General features: G+C 40.5%; 1 protein-coding gene across 3 annotated transcripts in view; it reads right to left on the bottom strand.

Annotated features, from left to right (window-relative positions):
• The window catches only part of kif26ba (kinesin family member 26Ba), a 135915-nt gene that overhangs the window by 77990 nt on the left and 35425 nt on the right, over positions 1-22500 (bottom strand). For all 3 annotated transcript variants that reach the window (XM_070554797.1, XM_070554798.1, XM_070554799.1), the window contains exons 3-4: positions 17697-18386; positions 6206-6387 (exon numbers count right to left, since the gene is read on the bottom strand). In XM_070554797.1, the coding sequence (XP_070410898.1) occupies positions 6206-6387; positions 17697-18386 (872 nt within the window). The remainder of the gene's footprint in view (positions 1-6205; positions 6388-17696; positions 18387-22500) is intronic.

Raw genomic sequence — 22500 nt, 5'->3', positions numbered from 1 at the left:
TTGCTGCTCTTGTGTGTCTTCGACTTGTTTCTTTCTCACACTCCTTTCTATGTTCTATTGTTTGGGTGTTGAGTTGGCATCCGCTTTCTCCTATGTATGTTTCATCGCAGAGTTTGCATGGGTTTTCGTAAACGACTCCACATTTTTTGTCCAGCCACCATCACTGTCAGCTCTGAAGGTGTTTGCAGCCGCAAACGAAACCATCAGCAAGGTAAAGAAAAACCTTGTCTGTGTTTAAAAAAGAACCAAAAATGGAATATGAAGACAAACACAGCAAGAACGTACAAAAAATTACCACTTCTATTTTGAGAGAACATTTATCAGTAACACTTTACAATAAGTGTCCCTTTATTTGTGTTATTTAGTTCATTAATAAGGATTAATAAACAAAGGGTCCCTTTATTAATGTTCCCCGGTATTGTTAACTATTAATAGGCCATTCCCATCTGTACCGGGTCGGCCTGGGCCGGGTAGCCCCAGTCGGCCCCAGCCTGGCCCGGTTGATTCCACACATCCTTGCCTTAAGCCCATGTGGGCTGATTCTACCCACCAATCAGAGGCTTGCTCTAATGGAAGGTGTGGATTTGCTGTCAGCAGTGGGTGTGTTGGCCCTGGTCGGCCTGAAGTAGACCCCCTCGAGAAGAGGGCTGAGAATGAGCTTTGGTTGGCCCGGAAAAATACCAGGCCACCCAGATATGTAAACAACCTACGCTACCCGGCCCGGGCCGACCCGGTACAGATGGGAATGGCCCATTAGTTGTCTTAAGGTTATGAACAAAGGGCAGGGAGTGGGGGGTGGGGGTGTTTGATAGTAATGAATTACATAATATGGCTAGACAGTTCTTCAAGATCCTGGTCTGGGACTCTAGGGCCTTACATGGACAAGCACCATCAGACTTTCTTGATCTTCTTAATCCCTACACCCCCAGCAGGTCCCTGAGGTCCAGTGACCAAAGCCTACTGGTTGTGCCCCAGGCTAAAGACCAAAGGTGACAGATCATTTGCTGCTGTGGCCCCCAGACTCTGGAACTCTCTCCCCTTGAGTCTGAGATCAGTGGACTCAGTGGTCTCCTTTAAAAAGCAGCTGAAAACTCACCTGTTCAAGCTGGTTTTGGCGTAATCTGCATCACCCTCTCCTTATTCTGTTCTTACTCCGCCTTTCCTGGAATCCATTGATTTCCCTCTTTCCTATTCGTTTTCTCTCTCCCTTTCCTTACATATTTTTTTCTTTTCTCCAATCATTTTTGAAATCTTCTAACATACACTCAACAAAAATATGAACACAACACCTTTGTTTCTGCTCCGATTTTTCATGAGATGGACTTAAAGATCTAAAATTCATTCCAGATACACAATATTACAATTTCTCTCAAACATTGTTCACAAATCAGTCTAAATGTGTTATAGTGAGAACCTGTGCTTTGCTGAGATAATCCATCCCACCTCACAGTGTGCCACATCAAGATGCTGATCGGACATCATGAGTAGTGCACAGGTGTACCTTATACTGCCCACAATAAAAGGCCACCCTGGAATGTGCAGTTTTTTGCTTTATTGGGGGTCTGGGGACTCAGAACCGGTCAGTATCTGGTGTGACCACCATGTGCCTCATGCAGTGCAACACATATTCTTCGCATAGAGTTTATCAGATTGTCAATTGTGGCCTGTGGAATGTTGGTCCACTTCTCTTCAATGGCTGTGCGAAGTTGTTGGCTATTAGTGGGAACTGGTACACACTATCGTATACGCCGGTCAAGCACATCCCAAACATGCTCAACGGGTATCATGTCCGGTGATCATGCTGGCCATGCAAGAACTGAGACATTTTCAGCTTCCAAGAATTGTGTACAGATCCTTGCAACATGGGGCCGTGCATTATCTTGCCGAAACATGAGGTGATGTTCATGGATGTAAGACAAAACAATGGACCTCAGGATCTCATCACGGTATCTTTGTGCATTCAAAATGCCATCAATAAAATGCACCTGTGTTCTTCGTCCATAACAGATTTCTTCGTCCATAACCCCACCACCACCATTGGCCACTCGATCCACAACATTGACATCAGCAAAGCACTCACCCACACAACACCACACACACTATCTGCCATCTGCCCTGAACAATGTAAATCGAGATTCATCCGTGAACAGAACGCCTCTCCAACTTGCCAGACGCCATCGAATGTGAGCATTTGCCCACTCAAGTCTGTTACGGCGATGAGCTGGAGTCAGGTCAAGACCCCGATGAGGATGACGACCATGCAGTTGAGCTTCCCTGAGATGGTTTCTGACAGTTTGCGCAGAAATTGTTTGGTTATGCAAACCAATTGTTTCAGAAGCTGTCTGAGTGGCTGGTCTCAGATGATCTTGGAGGTGAACCTGCTGGATGTGGAGGTCCTGGGCTGGTGTGGTTACACGTCGTCTGCGGTTGTGAGGCCGGTTGGATGTACTACCATATTCTCTGAAATGCCTTTGGAGACGGCTTATGGTGGAGAAATGAACATTCAATGCACGAGCAACAGACCTGGTTGACATTCGTGCTGTCAGCATGCCAATTGCATGCTCCCTCAATACTTGTGGCATCTGTGGCATTTTGCTGTGAGACAAAACTGCACATTCCAGGGTGGCCTTTTATTGTGGGCAGTATAAGGTACACCTGTGCACTACTCATGATGTCGGATCAGCATCTTGATGTGGCACACCTGTGAGGTGGGATGGATAATCTCAGGAAAAGCAGAAGTGCTCATTATCACACATTTAGACTGATTTGTGAACAACGTTTGAGAGAATTGGTAATATTGTGTATCTGGAATGAATTTTAGATCTTTAAGTCCATCTCGTGAAAAATCGGAGCAGAAACAAAGGTGTTGCGTTAATATTTTTGTTGAGTGTATATATATATATATATATATATATATATATATATATATATATATATATATTATTGTTTTTGTTCTTGTGAAGCACCTTGTGATTTTTATCTTGAGAGGCGCTAAATAAAAGATTGTCTTCTTCTTCTTCTTCCTCTTCTTTTTCTTCTTCTTCTTCTTCGTCTTCCTCTTCCTCTTCTTTTTCTTTTTCTTCTTCTTCTTCTTCTTCTTCTTCTTCTTCTTCTTCTTCTTCTTCTTCATACTTTATTAAAGCTTAATAATGTACTACTTTACTTATTGTAAATTGTTACCCATTTATCTTCCACGTTTTTTTAACATGTTCAACAGCAAGTCCCTGCCACTTGTGAGGAAATTGAGAACCTTGCAAATGTTTCTATACATTAGGGAACACTTACTTGCAAATCCTGATTGGGTTAAGACAAGTTACTCCAATAAAATATGATTGAACATGCATGAATTTTCCTAATTACAGTATGTTCCTACAGAGAAAATGTTAAAGTAAAATCCAACATGTGGATAAGCTTTAAATAGCAACCAAAGCAGTAGTACAAAGTCAGCCATTTATCAGTTGTTTGGAAATAAAAAATAATATAGGAAATCCATTGCCTCTGTTTATTAAATCTATGTGTATGGATTTGTAAACCATGTGCATGCAATTGATTAAAAAACTAGATAGTGATAAATTACAAGAAAAAGAGATTGACTCAGGTTCAGTGAGGTTGAATGTGAGACTGATTCTTATTTACTGAGTAGATAACTTCTAAAAAGCTGTTGTTACCTGGAACATATTTTTCCTTTAAACGTGTTCTATATTCAAAGCAAACCATATGCTGCCTCGCAAATGCATAAAAAATTAGCTGTTTCTGGCCACACCCATACATGGCCTGATTGGTTGCTATGAGGGGAAGAACTCAGATATCTGGGAGGGGCCCCCCAACTGGTCCTCCAGTGTCGAAAATTTGGGGAGAGTTATTGTGACATGACAAATGGGGACTTTATGAAACAACTTGTTTTAAGCACAAAATTCCTAAAACCAGACACTGACAGAAAATAGATGGATGTTCTTTTCCTGTTTGGAGTGTTCATAGAAGTAGTAGAGACCCACATGGCAGCACAAAAGGGTGCAAAAAGAGAGTTTTGCATCCTTGTCCCCATTACATACAATCAGACACAGGGTTGTCTCTAAGTCTCTGGCGGATGTGGAGGTGGGGTCTGATTTTCAATGTGAGAAATTAGAGGTGTGGCGTGAGCGTGTGTTAAGACAGTGATATTACAAATTGCTCAACCGTTTGCGGAATAAAATGGTGAAAGTGAAACTAGGCAGTTTGGGCTTGCTTTTAGCAAGAAATATAAGCTGACTAAATGTTCTGATGTGGTTTGTAGTTACACGTTTTGGTTTTGGTTTTCTTTGTGGGAAAAGAAGCCACACTCATCAACTGCTTTGGAGCAGAGTAAAGAAACTACATTTGTAGGCATGTTGATATCTGCGAACACAGCCCAGCACACCCTCTTCTGCAGACCAACACTAATATTATTACAAATACAGACTTCTCCAACCTGCTTTTTTATTTTTACTTTTGATCCACCTGGAGTCTGTTTTCACTATAAAACTGGAGAAAGAGTCTGAAGCAATATGTGACACAAACCCACACGAACACCATTAAACCATCCGAGCCTAAGACAGCTGGTTGTATATTTGAAATGTCAAACAGATGTGTGTGTGTGTGTGTGTGTGTGTGTGTGTGTGTGTGTGTGTGTGTGTGTGTTGGTGCCAAACAGCCTTGATACCTTGACAGTGCAGGGGTTCATGCATGGGTTTGCTCATGCTGTCATGTGATTTATGGGCTGCATGTGAGAATTTAGAAAGACAGACAGCCTGATATCTTCCCCTCGGAAGCGCAGTGTGTTTACATCAGTCCCACACACACACATTTAATTATATGTGAGTGGGCAGAGAAGAGGTGTGAGAGTGAGGAGAGAAAGCATCAGTATCATTTAAAATGTTATTTAAAGCAGCTCATTAGAGTCGACATCTCAGCGATCATTCAGACACTGTGACACACTCAGACTCTGGTGTCACCCATGAATAATTCACTCATTCATTTTCAGCTTGCCATGTTTTTCATCAATAATGCACCCATATTATCTGTGTCTTATTTATATTGTGCCGCTCTGCATTCCTCCAGATTGGATTGCACAGACAACTGATGAGGGGAGAGCTGATTTATACACAAGTGCACCAATTTTCTCACTAACTTTATCTTCAAATGAGAATGTTTGTCAGTTTGTTCTTCTGTATCTATCTGACTAATTGAGAAATTTCCTACCAGAGCCGTAAAAAAGAGATGTTTTAGGAGCGCTAAACATCATGATTACAGTAAATGAAATTACCATTTTTCCAGTGAGGATGATCCCACAAAATGCTACTAAACAAGGGTCTAAAACCTGCAGCTCTGGAGCTACAAGTGGCTCTTTAGATCCCCAGAAAAGGCTCTTAATAACTGGCTCAAACTGATTAAGAAATCAAAATTTTTAATATGGCGGTTTAAACAGATTTGAAGTTTCTTAATGGAACAACCACGTTGAATTTTCCCAAAAAAATAATGGTAAAAATGTGTTTTTTGCAAATGTCAAGATCCTATAGAAAAAATACACCCATATTCTTTTTATGACAAAAAATGAAGAAAAAAATTGATTTTTTTTAAAAATAGCAACAAAAAGTTCATTTTTATTGTCATTGTAACAAGTACAACAATCACAATCCCAACTTCCCTGCAAACAGCCAACATCACATGGGCATGCAGATCATGTCTACCGGTATATTGAGTCCGTTGGTCCAGACCACATCTGTAGGATGTCCAGACTAGGTCTTTGCACATTGGCATTAGTCTCAAAATGCAGAAGGTTTTTCCTCAGAATTTTCTTGAAATTCTCAGAAATCTGAGAAATAAAAAAACACTTTTCTTTGTTTTTCTAAAATATTATCTCGTTAATTCAGAAAAGCAGAGCTTTTATTTTTTTGTGGTCAATGCAATACACTTCCTATGTAACAGTTGTGGTTCTAAACAAGTTTTATTTTGGTGGACTGAGGAGGGAAATGGCTCTGTCATTTGTAAAGGTTGCAGACCCCTATAGTAAGTCTTTTGAAAGTAGTAGTAATGAGATTAAATTGAGTTTTGCAATAACTTGTACACTTCATTTAAAATTTTTTGTTATTCTATTTCAAGATAATAAACTGATCGTTGAGGGAAAACAACTCGGTGTGGAAACCAGGCACTGTGTGGATGAGGTGTTATGGAGTGAAAAGTATCTTACCTGGCAAAGAAGGAGGCCGCAGCAGAGGTGGAGGTCGGTGCTGTGGTGGTTACAGCTGAAGTGTTGCAGGCAGAGCTGGTGTGTGAGGGTGAATTAGTGTGTGCAGGGGAGTGTGTGTTGTAGCGGTTCAGGGCAGCTTCACTCACTCCTTCTCTCGAGGCCTCAGTGATCATCTGGGAGATCTGATAAAAGAGGGGAGATTTTTACTAAAGGTGATTAAAGATGAGAAGAATGGAGACAAAAGGATAACAAAATAAATTATTATTAATGCAAAATAAAAACAGTGGATGGGGACTTTACATTTAGTAATTATGCAAATATCAAAGTAAAGTCAAATTAAATTTAAGTTGCAGAAGTTGAGCGAAAGTAAGAATGTGAGTGTTGCATTATGTTTTGAAAAGGCATTTAGAAATCATTGCATTGGTTTTATTTCTTCAAAAAGTTAATATTTGCAATATTGGCCACAGAATCTCAATTATCTTAATATCTGAGGAGTTTCCTGTTGATGTTTTCTCTCCTGAGCAACTTAGTTGTCACTTCAGCATTTCTGGCGCATCATGATGTAAACGGCATTATTCATCACCATTCATCTATGGTGGTTGAAAGGAGTTCCTCTCAGATGATCTTTAGGTACATTTTTTTATGGTTGTGTTTTATAGAGAGAGAGAGAAGTGCATACATACAGTGTCAGTGAACCAAGTCAGTTGCAGCTGGACATGATTAGATTTATACTTTGTGTTTTAAGGCTTAACTGTGATTGAGTCCACTCCCTTGGCTGAAAGAAAAAACCCCAGATGAATGGTCCACTGCTCAAAACCCTCAGAAAGAGAATTAATCAGATAAAAGGACTTTCCTCCAGACCTGAACCGTCCATCTCTGGACTTTTAACAGAATATCAGAGAGAAGTGGCTTGTTTGTTGTTCTTCTTGACAACAGGCCAGTCTTGTCTTCATTATGCGTGCAGAATCAGATGCACTCGCACTTACCTGCCTCCATTCCTGAGCAAGATCTGCACTGGTGGTGCTCAGATCTGACAACTGGTTTAAGTTTAGGAGATAGTTCATGTGCCTGTTGGACTCTCTGTGCGCTGTGAATGCATGAGACTGAAGGCAAAGCGAGATTTTGTAATTAAATACAATAGATCCTATCATTCTTTATTACCCTTATAAAAAACTTTGTGACACAATAATCCCCCATTCTCCACCCTTCTGGTCATGACTGCACTGCTTTAAACATTAAGACCCTTTCCATGACTTTACACAGACACACACATCAATGCATTTGTAAGTCTCAGTGTGCAGAAGGGATTTGAGCGCCCCTGTGTTCGTGGATGTGAATCTTCCATGACACCAGTATGGATTATTGATTACAGCTCTTTATGGTCCGCCTAGAGCCACAGAGCAGGGAACTTAAATTATACTTACATGCTCTAATAAAGGAACTGTAGCATTTGTGCCAGTTAAATGTCTGCTGTCTATCTTTGTACGTCCTTGGGTGTCTCTGTGTGTATGCACTTCTCTCTCTCGCTTTCTCTCTCATATTTACGGCTCCTGGGGTCAAATCGGGTGGCAGTCTGCATTGATAAATTGCCTTCTGTAAACAAGATACCTTTATGGTTTGTATACCAGACTCCTTTGTGCAATTGCATGCTATTTAATTTGATCTTTATGTCATACAGAAATGAAGCAAGTTATGAGCATACCTGGATGTGCATCTGAAGAGGTTACTCGTTAAAACAGAAAAATGAGATGAAGGAGACTTCTCTCATGAGGTGAAAGGAGGAGATTATCAGTGTTAAATCTGTAAAAACTCTTGCCTTCAGTGTCAGTGAACCAAGTCAGTTGCAGCTGGACATGATTAGATTTATATTTTATTGTCACAGATGAGGGGTCTGTAATTTTCATCACTTCAACAGTGAGAGACTAAGATAATTATGATTTTATGACTTTATGATTTGTTTTGTTTTTGATCTATGTGAAGCACTTTGTGATTGATTCTCTTTTTGTGATGAGTGCTATATAAACACAATTTACTTACCTGTATGACTTTAAAATAAGTTATTTATTTAATGGTGCAGAAAATAAGTATTTAGTACCTATAAACAAAAAAGAATCCTGGCCCTCACAAGCCTGTTAAGCCTCATTTACACAGACGGCAGAATGGATGCAGATCGGATTCAGTGCACTTTCCTCAAATCGTTGAGTTCAATCTGAACATTTACACCAGCTGTGGAGCGGAGCAGATCCAGATGCAGAATCTTTCCAGATGCCACATGGAGATCGTTGTGAAGATGAAGAATTTACATGAGCCAGACAGGAAGTGAGACATGTTAGACCCATCTCTAAACTTCTGTTCATCTCCAAAATCTTGGAAAAGTTTGTGGCTAAACAACTCACACCTGTTCTTGATAAACATAACATCTATGATAGTTTTCAGTCAGGTTTTTGTAAAGCTCACTCCACTGAAACAGCTCTTCTTAGGGTCTCAAATGACCTTCTGACTCACAGTGATGCAGGGGACTGTTCTGTTCTGGTCCTGCTGGTTCTGACTGCAGCCTTTGACACTGTTGACCATCACCTGCTACTGGAAAAGCTGAGAGACTGTGTAGGCCTATCAGGAACTGCTCTGGAGTGGTTCTCCTCATATTTGTCTGAGCATTCCTTCTCAGTGCTGGCTCCAAGTTTTGTTCCTCCACCAGCTCCCTTACCCATGGTGTCCCACAAGGTTCCGTGCTGGAGCCTCTACTCTTTCTTCTCCATCTACTACCTTTTCAGCACACCCTGAACTCCTTTAAAGATATCTCCTATCATCTTTATGTAGATGACATCCAACTGTACATCTCCTTTAAGCCCCATAAGATGTCTAAGCTGCAGCTGTTACACACCTGCTTAGACTCTATCAAAACCTGGATGGCTGGGAGCTTTGTACAGCTGAATGAAGATAAGACTGAGATCCTCATATGTGCCCCAGACAAGCTGGTTCCCAAAGTCAGAGACTCTCTTGGTCAGCTTTCTTCTCACTCCAACCCCTCTTTCAGGAATCTTGGTGTGACCTTTGACCCAGCTCTCACCCTCGATTCTCATGTCAGTTCTCTTGTTCGCTCTTCCTTCTTCCATCTCAGGAACATTGCAAAGCTGAGTCCCATTCTGTCCCGCTCTGAACTTGAGACTGTTAGCCACACCTTAATCGTCTCACACTTAGACTACTGCAACTCGCTTTTCGTGTGTCTGAGCAGAACCTCCCTGCACCGTCTACAGGTGGTTCAGAATGCCTGTGCTTCACCTTCAGCTTTACCCAGCATGTTTCTGGCCCCACACACACCAGGGGGCACACTCTAGACCTTGTTTTTACCCTGAGTCTAAATGCCGACAGTGTTTGTACTGAGGACGTTTATATTTCAGATCACCATTGCATTTCTTTAACTTGTCAGTTTCTGCGTCCCCACCTCCTGCTCGCCGTATGGTTAGTTCTCGTTTTCTTAATGAGAGCACAGCTAGCAATTTTTCTGCTGCTTTTGATCCACCCTGTTCTTCTGATAACGACCCAGATTCCTTAACTTCTCAGTTTAACGAGTACTGCCTCTCCATTCTGGACAACATCTGTCCTGTCAGAACCAGATCAGTTCCTGCAGTGAACCCTACTCCCTGGTTTACTGACAGACTTCGCAGCCTGAAGCGCCAATGCAGAAAAATTGAGCGCTTGTGGAAGAAAACCCATCTCCATGTCCATCTGCTGCACCTAAAGGATCTTCTGACATCCTTTAACTCTGCAGTCAGAGATGCTAGGGTTTCCTATTTCTCCAACCTGGTGTCCCAGAGCAAAGGGAACCCCAAGGTGCTGTTTAACACAATCAGCAGCATCGTCTCTCCTGCCTCTCCTACAGCCTCCATCCACTCTGTTACAGACTGTGAGAACTCTCTGTCTTTCTTTGTGGACAAAGTCAATAAGGTTAGATCTAGCATCTCTCCTTCAGCCTTATCGCTGCCTCTCCCGACTCCAACCAGGCCCATCATCCTAGATAGCTTTGCTCCTGTTTCTTTGCCTGAGTTAACCAAACTAGTTAACTCTATGAAGACCTCTGCATGCCCCCTCGACATCTTACCCTCATCTTTGTTTAAACGTGCAGTTCAGTCCATCGGTCCCAGAGTGCTTTCTATAATTAATGCTTCTCTGGTTTCTGGTCAGGTCCCTGCTTACTTTAAGAACGCTGTAATCCACCCGCTTCTTAAAAAACCGAGTCTCGACCCCTCTCTCCATAGCAGCTTCAGACCCATTTCTAAACTTCCGTTCATCTCCAAGATCTTGGAAAAGGTTGTGGCTAAACAACTCACAGCTGCTCTTGATGAACAGAACATCTATGATAGTTTCCAGTCAGATTTTTGTAGAGCTCATTCTACTGAAACAACTCTTCTTGGGGTCTCTAATGACCTTCTGACTCAGTGATGCAGGAGACTGTTCTGTTCTGGTCCTGCTGGACCTGACTGCAGCCTTTGACACTGTTGACCATCACCTGCTACTGGAGAGGCTGAGAGACTGGGTAGGCCTATCAGGAACTGCTCTGGAGTGGTTCTCCTCTTATCTTTCTGAGCGCTCCTTTTCTGTGGCCGTCTCCAAGTTTAGGTCCTCCACCACCTCCCTTACCCATGGTGTCCCACAAGGTTCTGTGCTGGGGCCTCTGCTCTTCCTCCTCTATCTGCTTCCTCTTCAGCACATCTGGGCTCCTTCAAAGGAATCTCCTACCATCTTTATGCAGATGACATCCAACTGTACATCTCCTTTAAGCCCCATGAGATGTCTAAGCTGCAGCTGTTACACACCTGCTTAGACTCTATTAAAACATGGATGGCTGGGAGCTTTCTACAGCTGAATGAAGATAAGACTGTGATCCTCATCTGTGCCCCAGACAAGCTGGTTCCCAAAGTCAGAGACTCTCTTGGTCAGCTTGCTTCTCACACCAAACCTTCCGTCAGGAATCTTGGCGTGACCTTTGACCCAGTTCTCACCCTGGATTCTCATGTTAGTTTTCTTGTTCGCTCTTCCTTCTTCCATCTCAGGAACATTGCTAAGCTGAGTCCCATTCTGTCTCACTCTGAACTTGAGACAGTTATCCTCACCTTCATCTCCTCACGCTTAGACTACTGTAACAAGTCCTCCAATTACACCCACATCACCCCGCTTCTCCTCCAGCTTCATAGGCTGCCAGTCAACTTCAGGGTTCATTTCAAGATCCTGGTTCTAGTCTATAGGGCCTTACATGGACAAGTACCATCTTACATTGGTGATCTTCTTAGTCCCTACACCCCCAGCAGGTCCCTGAGGTCCAGTGATCAAAGCCTACTGGTTGTGCAGCACCATGCTAAAGACCAAAGGTGACAGATCATTTGCTGCTGTGGCCCCCAGACTCTGGAACTCTTTCCCCCTGAGCCTGAGATCAGTGGTCTCCTTTAAAAAGCAGCTGAAAACTGGGCTTTAGTGTGACCTTCGTCACCACCCTCTCTTTCTCTCTGTTCTGTTTTTCTACCCATCTTTTCAGCACTTGGTGTAAAGGGGTTTTTACTTCCTTAAGAAGCTCTTCTGTCCTCTACTCATTACCTGTATTGATGGCACCTGTTTGAATTTGTTATAGAAACACCTGTCCATCCTCTACCATGACCAAGACCAGAGGACTGTGTAAGAACACCAGGGACAAGACTGTACTGTACTGTAAAAGGGAGAAGAGATCAACTGTTGGACCAATTGGTGGCTGCCAAATACTTTTTGCACCACTGGAGCCTATACGAGATTGCACATTTTTAACTATCCAATTAACTTAAAATTCCTAATTTTTGATGTAAATATTTCTACATGAAGACTTGTCAAGCACCAACAAAATTTATGTCAGGTTCATTTCTGACAATGAAACCTATTTTTGAGTTTCTAATTGGCTGATCACAGATTAGAATGATTGTGTTGACAAATAGGCTGATTTATTAATCAGTTTCCTTTTGGCATTGGAGGACCAGAAGACTCCCCTCTGAACCACGTGTCTCTGTGCTTCTACTATTGATGCCATGCAGACTCTTTAAAATAGATCTGATGACAGTCTGGAAATGTAGAAATACAGATTATACGGACTCATGTTGGCAATCTGAAGGAGTTCTAGGAGCTTAGAGACGGACTGGGAGCTCAGTGAGTCTCTAATCTAGAAAGGGATGCTGTTAAACAAATGGGGAATTTTGCTACTAACACAGAAAGTATTAAACAAAATGTAAAACAAAAATAAACCCCAGAACTGATCTCTGGATCACAGCCCAGAAACATTTTGAGGCAAAAAGTGACGAGAGGGTCAAACCAATCACTGTGATGTGTTCAGTGAACCCCAATAAATTTGTGTACCAATAATTTTGATCAAGATGTAAAGGGATGTAAAGGACATGAGGTACAGCACTCTCACACTCCATCACACCTGTCTCACCACCCAGAGCTGTTACTGTTATTTCTGAGTTAAAACTCACAATGCTTGGTATTTTTATTAAAATAAACACCATCTTTAATCAACAATGCTCTTCTTGGCACTTCACATTTAGCAACTAGTTTAAAAAACACCAACAGTTTGAAGTTTAGGGTCAGCTTTAAGGGGTTGGATTGGGGGGTTAGACCACCAAATAGTTCCCGAGACACAGCTGCAGCTCACCACTCCCACGAGGATGGGTCAGGTGTGGAGATGACTTTCATCAGTGTGTGATGGCTAATGGGACTTTAATTTAACTTTAAACAAAGGAAGAAAGATAAAATGGGTTGTTAAAACCACAGTTAAGGATTAAAAACCTGAGAAAAATAATGTTTTAAGGTGAGTTTTAAAAATGCCAAGGGAACCTTAACTGAAGCTGAGAGTAATTTTAACATGACTCCATTTAGGATGTTAGCTTGAAATCTTTTGTGTTAATTCTATTTGTCGCAGACCTTTTATAAGCCCACACAAAAAGAGAATCGTAATAAATGTGCAATGTGGAGGTTGCTGCCTCTTAAGAGTGCTGACACAGTCAGATTTTAGTATCGGGTGCAGGGAGGTTCCAGTTCTCTCCGTCTTCTCAGCTGAGGGTGATGTTTGTGTTAAATAAACAGAAATTCGTTTTAAGAAAATGAGACACCCATTTCTAATGAATCATATGTTTTTTGGTTGTGTTCTTTGAAGCTCCTGTCAGTCCGTGAATTCATTTTCAGTTTCATTATTTGTTAAAGAGGAGTGCTCCCTGTTTTGTGCTCTCAGAAATGCTGAATAGGTGTTGGTATGCATCAGTGTTGTGAAAATGATCCAAACTTACCCAAAAGCCCCAGGAACAACTCCTCCAGCACCTCTCTCTATTTCAAGCTTCCTCTTCATCCTCTTTTTTCTTTTGCCCATAAATCTCTTCACCCTTTCATCTTTCCTTACAATTACTCTTTTTGATCACCTCAGCTCCCTCAAACCACACACAGTGATTTATTGTTGTGTTCTTCTTTTCCTGCTGAAGCAGCATCAATTTCAAATGCACAATGGAGACATAAAGGCTCGTTTTCCGACTCCCAACACTGTTTCTCACAAATACCAGTAAATAATCATGCCATTTTATTAGCTACCCACACACACTCACTTATGTGAACTAGGTCAATTAAGTTATTCAAAAATAAAACATGGCATTGCCAATAAACAAGACATTGTAGCTTCACTTTTAAGTAACAGTGAAGACGTCAGATCCAAAGTGGATTATTTACAAAATCAACTCCAATCTAAAGCTTAATGACATTAAAAAATATGCAAATGCTAAATTAATGTTGATTGTTGCAATGATGGTATACTTACACTGCATTATGCAGCGCAACTACGATCTCAAATGTTTGTTCTTTTATACTGCTGCAAATTTAATTTGGCACAGGTTTTCTGTTGTACTGTGAGAGATGCCCCACTAGCACACAAATTGGCAAGAGTGTAACATTTTTTAAATATTTTATTTTTTAGTGAATCATATTTTTGAGGTTAGTATTGTTTTGGGTAGCAGCAGTCTACTTTGGTCCTGGCCCTACTATAACTAGCCATTAGCTCATTAATCCGGTCACAATTCATCTCTGAACTAAATTCATTCACAGAATTATTTACAACAAGTAAAATGTTAGTTAAATTATAACATTCCAACCTGAACTATCTCTTTAGACCTTAAATAAGAAGGTAAACCATTTGGTAGAGCTTATTTTAGTCCATGTGCCTCATTAGCCTCTTTTAGAAAACAATGCCACAAATTTGCCCCTGTGCCAAGCCGGCATCAGGGAGCCTTAGGTCATTTACAAGTGGTCAGACCGTGGCTGTAATGTGGCACAATTGTGTCCTTTCAACAAAAAATTACGCAATGGTGGTATAAAGGGGCTATGGGGGTGCTGGTCACTGTGCTGCCGCAGACTTCCATTTAACTTGTACATAACTTGCTTTTAGCTTAAAAACATATAGAGGTGGGTGTTTGAATAAAAAGTTAAACATTAACAAATTCGGACAGTATTAGCATAATATTGATTTTACTACTAATTTGCAATTTAAATGATATTGTAATCCCCATTGCTTAAGGAAATAGCTTATGGTCAAACATAACATAAAAGACAAACAATGTTTTTAGGGGAAACGATCATAAGAATCCTGCAGATAGCAACATTTGATAATTACGGTTTTAGGATGAAAACAATGTGAGATAAAGGGAAGACATGGATGGTGAAGCAAGCAATTATTCAATAAGTGAAATTTGAGATGAATTGAAATTAGAAAAAAGATACTCAATCAAACAAGTCTTCAGAGTAATATATTCCTAACCAGTGATAACAAGGCAACTCCAGTGACTGTTCATAGAAATATTACAGAAGAAAGAGAAAATGGACATGAGCAAGTATGGAAAAAGAGAGTAAAAAGTGAGGGAGAACTGTGGCTGTGTGACACAGACTCCCCAGAGTTCTCATTATCACTGTATGAATTATTACATCTGTGGTAGACATACACACACACGCGCGCACACACACACACACACACACACACACACACACACACACGCGCGCGCACACACACACACACACATACGCGCACACACACACGCGCACACACACACACTCATTTCTGGATCTCCCCCAGAGTCTCAGCCCTCCTGCCTCCCTCCTAAACACCTCTAGACCACACCTCACCTCAGGCAGTTTCTCCCTCCTACCATCCTCCTCTTTTCATTCTCACTTCCTCTCTTTCAAAAACATTTTCTTCCTCCATATTTCATTTCAGACCCTCTACTACGGCTGTAACAATTGAAGCTCTTATACAAGCTTAAGATGGTTTTTTACTTCTGTCTTGAGAAGATTTGATTATTAAAAATATTTATAAAGGAAAACATTTAAGTTGACTGTTGTTGAAAAGGTGTGTTTAAAATTAGCTTTTTCTTTTTTAGATAGACAGGATTGTCTCATTGATCAGGAAAAATTACCTACTGGATTTGGTGTTTTGAACTATTAAAAATATTGCCTGCTTTATTCTGTCGTTTTATTGTGTCTACTTTGTTTGTAAATAATAAAAATGCTTTGAGAGACATTAAACAAAATTAACAGTATTACAATGAGTCAGACTGGTAGCTATGGGCTAAAACCTTTATTATTTGGGTCACTAGTGCAAATGAAGCAAGCATGCAGAGTGCTGGAGTTTTTTTCTAATTGGTTGTTGCTCTAAAAATGTCTTGGTGCAACTTCCTTAAAGACGTACACACACACACACACACACACACACACACACACACACACACACACACACACACACACACAAGCACAGACTCAATTAAATGATGCAGAGACTTAAACACGCTTCCTGCCTAGAGCCCACACAGATTTACAGGTTGAGTCATTCATGCTGATCCAATAAACCTTTTTTGAAAATTCACCAATCCCTCTGTCCAATGTCTACTGTAAGAGACTCCAGTATAAGCCTGAGTAATAAATAATTTAGTGTATGTGATATACGTACTGGTACATTCAGAGGAATTTCAAGGTAATGCTTATTTTTAGCGGTAGATCGTTTTTAAAGTTTGAGCGATGTTTTCAAGCCCTCTCTCCACCCACCTTTACATAACTGATTTGTAAATGACATATTTGTGTGTGTGTGTGTGTGTGTGTGTGTGTGTGTGTGTGTGTGTGAGTGTGTGTGTTGGTGCAAATTGTGGACATTTTACATTTTGGGGCAGCAGTAGCTCAGGTGGTAGAGCGGGTTGCCCCATGATCGGAGGGTCATGGGTTCGATTCCAGCTCCCGCCAGGGGTGTCCTGCTGTTGTGTCCTTGGGCCAAACACTTCACCCAACTTGCCTGTGTTAGTGGTGGTCAGCCTCGCCTCTGTCAGACCTCCCCAGGGCGGCTGTGGCTACAAGTAGCTTACCATCACTAGCAGTGTGTGAATGTGAGAGTGTGTGAAAGCGTCTTTGGGTGTCTAGAAAAGTGCTATATAAGTTCAATGCATTATTATTATTATTATGACATTAAGTGTTTTTGCTTCCTGTGAAGAGGGATTCATCTCAAGGCAAGAAGACTCATTCATCAACAAATTTAGGAATTAATGGGTTCATAGCTTGAAAACTGTTTTTGTAATGATTCTTTTAAATCTCTTTGGGGTGATGGGAGGTCAAACTTTTTGTAAAGAGTTAAAGTGTGTTGAAAATGTGTCCAAAGTGGCTTACTACATTATACAAACAGGTTCATTAAACCTAATCTTAGGGTTAGGGTTTGGGTTATCATCATCATTTTAAATAGAAAACTTACATTTATCTAATCTGTTAGGTAAATTCAATTTGAGAACATCCAGTTAAAGGCTGCAGGTAAAATCCGTGCTGTTGCTATGGCAGCAGACTGATGCATTGAAAAGATAAAAGCGACGCCAAATAGGTAAAAATGCAGAGTTGAAATACAATTTTTTTTTTGTAAAAATTATATTTTTAGATGAAAAGATTTCTAGAAAGGTAACCCCTTGTAGTCATTTCTGACCTTAAAGCATTTAGATGGAGTATCAGTATTAGTACCTTCATCAGAAGCCTGCTTTGTTCTTTTCCATGCATTACTACTGCCCTCTGGTGGAGGATCTACAGGTGGCAAGTACCAATTTTGTTTCTGTATTGTTATATAATTAGACAATATAGTAAAACAGATCATATAATAAGTCAAATAAAAACAACATATTTTTAATTATCTTTTTTCATATTTCAGGCTTTGTGTCATTTTGTGTTGTTTTGGAATAAACCAATGGATATTTTAATGTATGATAATATTTTATTTGATGTTATTTATGATTAAAGGAGGAACATCTGAAACTAACTCTGAGTTTTTTATCTTTTCCTGTCCCTATATGTTTCATATCTAATTATACAAGGACAGAAGTCCTGTTCTGTTTCTGTGGCAACAGTTTCAATGTCCTTATAGGAAATGCAGCACTGAAAGCACTGATTAACAAACACAAACATCCATCGATCATACCTGATATGGATAGAGGATAACCCCGCCGTTGGTCCGGTTCTGCTGCAGTGCAGCTGAACTCAGGGCAGCTCCACTACTGTTATTACTGCTGTTGCCACCATTATTGGTGGGGCTGTTTATTCCAGTAGGTGGCTGCTGTGTACCAGAAGATTTTGCTGCACTGGGAGACCCGCTCCGTTTGTCTACACCAGATCCCAGACCCAAGGAGCTGGGTTTGGACCCTAGTCTGTGTCCTGCTCCTTGAAGTTGTGTGTTTGTTAAAACACAGTTAGATATTTGTGGTCCTGAGGGACCTCCCTGACTTGGGTTGGGTGGTCCATGACTTGGGCTTGGTGTTGGGGTCTGGCCCGGGCTTGGAGAAGGTGATTGTGAGGATGAATATGAAGCAGTAGCAGAGGATAATGAGGGAAAAAATGAAGGGGACCATTCTCGTGATACTTGGCCTCCTGGTGCTCCAGATGCTCCTGTTTGTCCTGTAGGTCCATGAGATCGTGCAATCAGAACAGGAGGAGAAGAAGTGGGAGACAAATCCCACTGGTCCAGCGTAAGGACTATACGCACAGCTTCCTGTTTCAGCTGAGTGAGGTGCGTGGCACAGACATCACAGCGACTGTCACGCTCATTCCAGGCCCGTCGAGAACTGTTTGGCACCTGGAGCTTATCGTGGAGGAGGAGCGAGAAGGAGGGATCCTGGAAAGAGAGAGGAGAAAAGAAGCCACGATTTAGACTAACCACATGTAGAGATATGTCCAATAGTGTAGGGAAAGATGAATACTATAGGGAGGAATGGTATTCACACCCGAAACAATGCTGAATGTTTCACTGAATCCTACTAAAAAAATTAATATAAATGCATTCATTTTAGATGAAAACAGTCAAATCGGGTAAAGTAGTTTCGCCATCTTCAGCTATTGCTTCTCCTCATTAAAAGCCTTCATTGTACTTTTTCTCCAATGATGAAAATCTGACTTATAGTTTATGAACACACAACTTTTTAGGAAATAAAGTGATTATACAGGTCAAATTGGAAAAATTATAATATGGTGCAAAAGTCTATTCATATTAGTAATTCAACTTAGACTTAATCTCATGGCTCAGGAACCATCTGCAGGAGTTTTGGATTCAGCTAGAGTGTGACGTTTTGAGTCAAATATATTGATTTTTTATTTGGGGTTTTCATAAGCTGTAAGCAAAACCATCCCAGTTATAACAAATGTTTATGTTTATGTGCTTAGCAGACGCTAAAAGCAACTTACAATTTTTTTTTTATAACCTATAGGGCATGTTGTGATCTGTGGGGGAAACCGGAGTACCCGGAGAAAACCCACACATGCATGGGGAGAACACGCAACTCCACGCAGAAAGGCGAGTTTTGAACCTGCGACCTTCGTGCTGCGAGGCAACAGTGCTAACCACTGCGCCACCATGCACCCCTTTATTATTGGAGTCTATGGAAACCCATTGTCCAATATTTATATGTCAATGGACAGGAGTAGCATGCTCCATCTTTTTCATCCCAGTGAGCAGCCGTGCAACAGCATTCTGCACCAACTATAGATGTGAGAGGTGGGATTATTTAACGAAAAATAGATATTTTTGTACACATAATAGTTGAATAGTTTTCTTTTATTATTATCAGATGATTCAGTAGATAGCAGTGAGGGTAAGTAAGTTAATTATATTTATATAGTAATGTGATGATAATTAGAAGTTAGAAAATCAGCTGGTGATCAGAATTGATCAATATTTAGCATGGGTGTTTTTGGAAGCTTGTCTGAAATTCAGAATTCAGAATTTTTTTCAGTAAGTGAATGCACCATTGCAATGAAACCTTAATGTTAATCCCAATCCATGAACTCACTATTGCCAATTCGTGCTTGCTATTCTATTCTATTCCATTCTACTCTACTCAGTAATGGATCTGAGTTTTTACACTAGATTCACACGTTTTATGTTCACTGGAAATGTATTTACTTAGTTTTTAATAATCTAGTTTTTTGAGATAACTTAGGTCGGAACCTTTCAAAAACTAATAACAGTATTGGCTGTCAAAACCAGAAGCAATGCATTTCTATAATTCGCAAAGCAAAAGCATCACATTTTTATTTCATGATCACATCGCAGAAGTTTTTAATTCCCTTTATAATTGTATTATTTATTTGGAGTCTGACTGTTCACACATTTAGCCTTTTAAATGAATGCACGGCATTAGACATTAGAGATGGATTGATTTTCTTGATGTCTAGTTAATACATGGGTTATGAGTGTGCACAATTTGTAAGTTGGAGTTTCTAATCATTAAGAATGAGATGGACGTCTCGTAGATCTGACTGAGATAAAGAGACAGACTGACAGAAAACAAGCAGAGAGGATCACGTCTGATTGATCTGGCGGAAGCGCTTCTGCAGGCACTTTTTGCCATCATTATTTCTCTGCCAGTCCTTTACATGCTTTTGTGATGTTAATTGGTTTGGTGTTGTATTACAGACGGACACAACAACTTTATGCATTTAGAAAAAAAATCCTTAGCAATAAGCCTCTGTCAGAAGTCTTTAACCCCCTCGTCAACCCCACTCACTCAATATAACCTGTGCTCGTGTGTGTGTGTGTGTGTGTGTGTGTGTGTGTGTGTGTGTGTGTGTGTGTGTGTGTGTGTGTGTGTGTGTGTGTGTGTGTGTGTGTGTGTGTGTGTGTGTGCGTGTGTGTGTGTGTTGTTGGCAGGGGCGCCGTAAAGCGGTGAAAGATTAGGAAGATTCTAAGAGCCCACAGCTGTCAGGGGCCCAAAAAATTTCAAAGTTGAATAAAAAAATTTAGTTTAAAAATCACAAGTACTTTACTTTGAAGTATTTTTTCTCATTTAAGACATTAAACAAACAATCTTTTAGTCTTTATGAAATGTATATTTATTCAGAGGTCCCTACTTTATTTTGACTAATTAATTTGAACACCCCCCTCCAACGGCATAAAATGGCACAGTCCACCTGGCCGAGGGGCGCGTAGCAGGCGAAGCCAGCTCACGCAGCAGTCAGACAGCAGAGTGCGCCAAGGCTGCAGTAAAACTATGTTTGCAAAAACAAAGTCTGGGTCGAAGAAAGAAAGGAGAAAGAGGACAGGCAGAAGAGAGGGCGTCAGTATGTCACACAGTTTTTCCTCAAAGAAAGGTGGGTTTGGTTGAGTGGTTAAATTAAAAAAATCATCTAAAAACTCACCTTTTCATCCAGGCGTTCCCTCCCTAAATGTTTCAAAAAGATGGCTTTGTTCGGGTTCACACCTTCACTTTGTTTATACTCATGATTTTATTTTCTACGTTTATCACTGCTATTGTTTTTCTGATGTTTTTATTGTTTAGAGGTATTTGCCCTGATCTTTATCATGTTGTACAGCGCTTTGTGATTTATATCTGTGAAAGGCGCTATATAAATAAACTTTTACTTACTTACTTAAATTCAACCTGTTTGCTAGCTTTGATATCCACAGTAAGAGGAACTATGTTTCATCTAATTATGGTAAATGGGTTGTCGTCCTTGTCCCTACCAGAATCAGCAGCTGATGATATGTCAGCAGGTGTCCCCTCACAACCCAATGAACCTCAAGAAGGTGAGTAATGTAGCATGTTAGCTAGCAGCCTCATTTAAGTGGGTCTGTGGGAATCACTTAAGGCTCTCTTTTCTATCAGTACTATTACAAAGGAATATAAAAAGGCTATTTTTGGTGATAAACACATTGTTTTTCCACAATGATAATTATAAATATCAATCAGTAAAAATGTATAGATTGTTTTGGATGCTGGGCAGGTTGAATCATTGTTATTTAGTCTGTTAATGTAACATAAATTACTGTGAGATTATTACTATGAAGCACCTTTTTGAAGGCACCATACAAGAAAAAAAAACCTCTTCATCTACTAAATACCTTGAAATGAAATGTTTGAAATCTGACTGAATTATGGGAGGTTTTACAAGATGTAATTTGTTTATGTAGCTTTTAGAACACAAACCAAAAATCAATCATTTCCAAATAATTCATCAGAGAGCAAAACTGAAACAAAAGCTATTAACAATTGTAATAAATAAACTTAACTCATTCACTGCTATTGACGACTGAAGTCGTCATTTTAGATCCAACCGTTCACTGCCAATGACGACTAAAGTCGTCATTGGCATTTTTTTTTTTTTTACTGTTTGAGCATCAGAACGAGCCCCCGCGCTGAGAGAACAAACATCTCAGCCCTGAAGCCGATCTTCATCCGTATACATCACATGTCACGTGATCAGGAAGCAGACCATCCATGTGTTAGGAGATCTTTTTGGGCCTTTCCTGTAAAAAAAGTGAGGCGCGAACCGGAAAAGCGTCTGCCGATCACAATTGGACAACAGATTATGAAAGAACGGATAACGCTCCAAACACACGGATTCTTCCTGATGTGAGAGGTGAGTCTCCTCTTTGTTTTGGTTGTTTTGGCATCGACATCATCCTAGCGCACAACGTTCTGTGACTCTTAAAAAACAGTAAAAACGGTGAGAAACGCTGGCAGTGAAGGCCGTTAGCGATCAGGAAATGGCTGGCAGTGAATGAGTTGCTATAACATTGAACACAATAAAATATGAAATCTAGTATTGATGATGGAGAACTACAGCTAATATCCTGCAGGAGTCTGTGCTGCATTTTCCCTGTTGTGCATTAATTTTAAAGACTGTTGTAACTTGGATAAAGATTTTGTCACAAATGAGACTATATTGTAACACATATAACAATTTCATTATGTACAGAGCCTGGACTTTCCCAATGTCAGGTTTGGTCAGGA

This window comes from Nothobranchius furzeri, chromosome 9 (assembly GCF_043380555.1).
Source record: "Nothobranchius furzeri strain GRZ-AD chromosome 9, NfurGRZ-RIMD1, whole genome shotgun sequence".
Taxonomy (NCBI): Eukaryota; Metazoa; Chordata; class Actinopteri; order Cyprinodontiformes; family Nothobranchiidae; genus Nothobranchius; species Nothobranchius furzeri.
The sequence above is the reverse complement of the archived record's forward strand: the minus strand, read 5'-3'. Positions and strand labels throughout refer to the sequence as shown.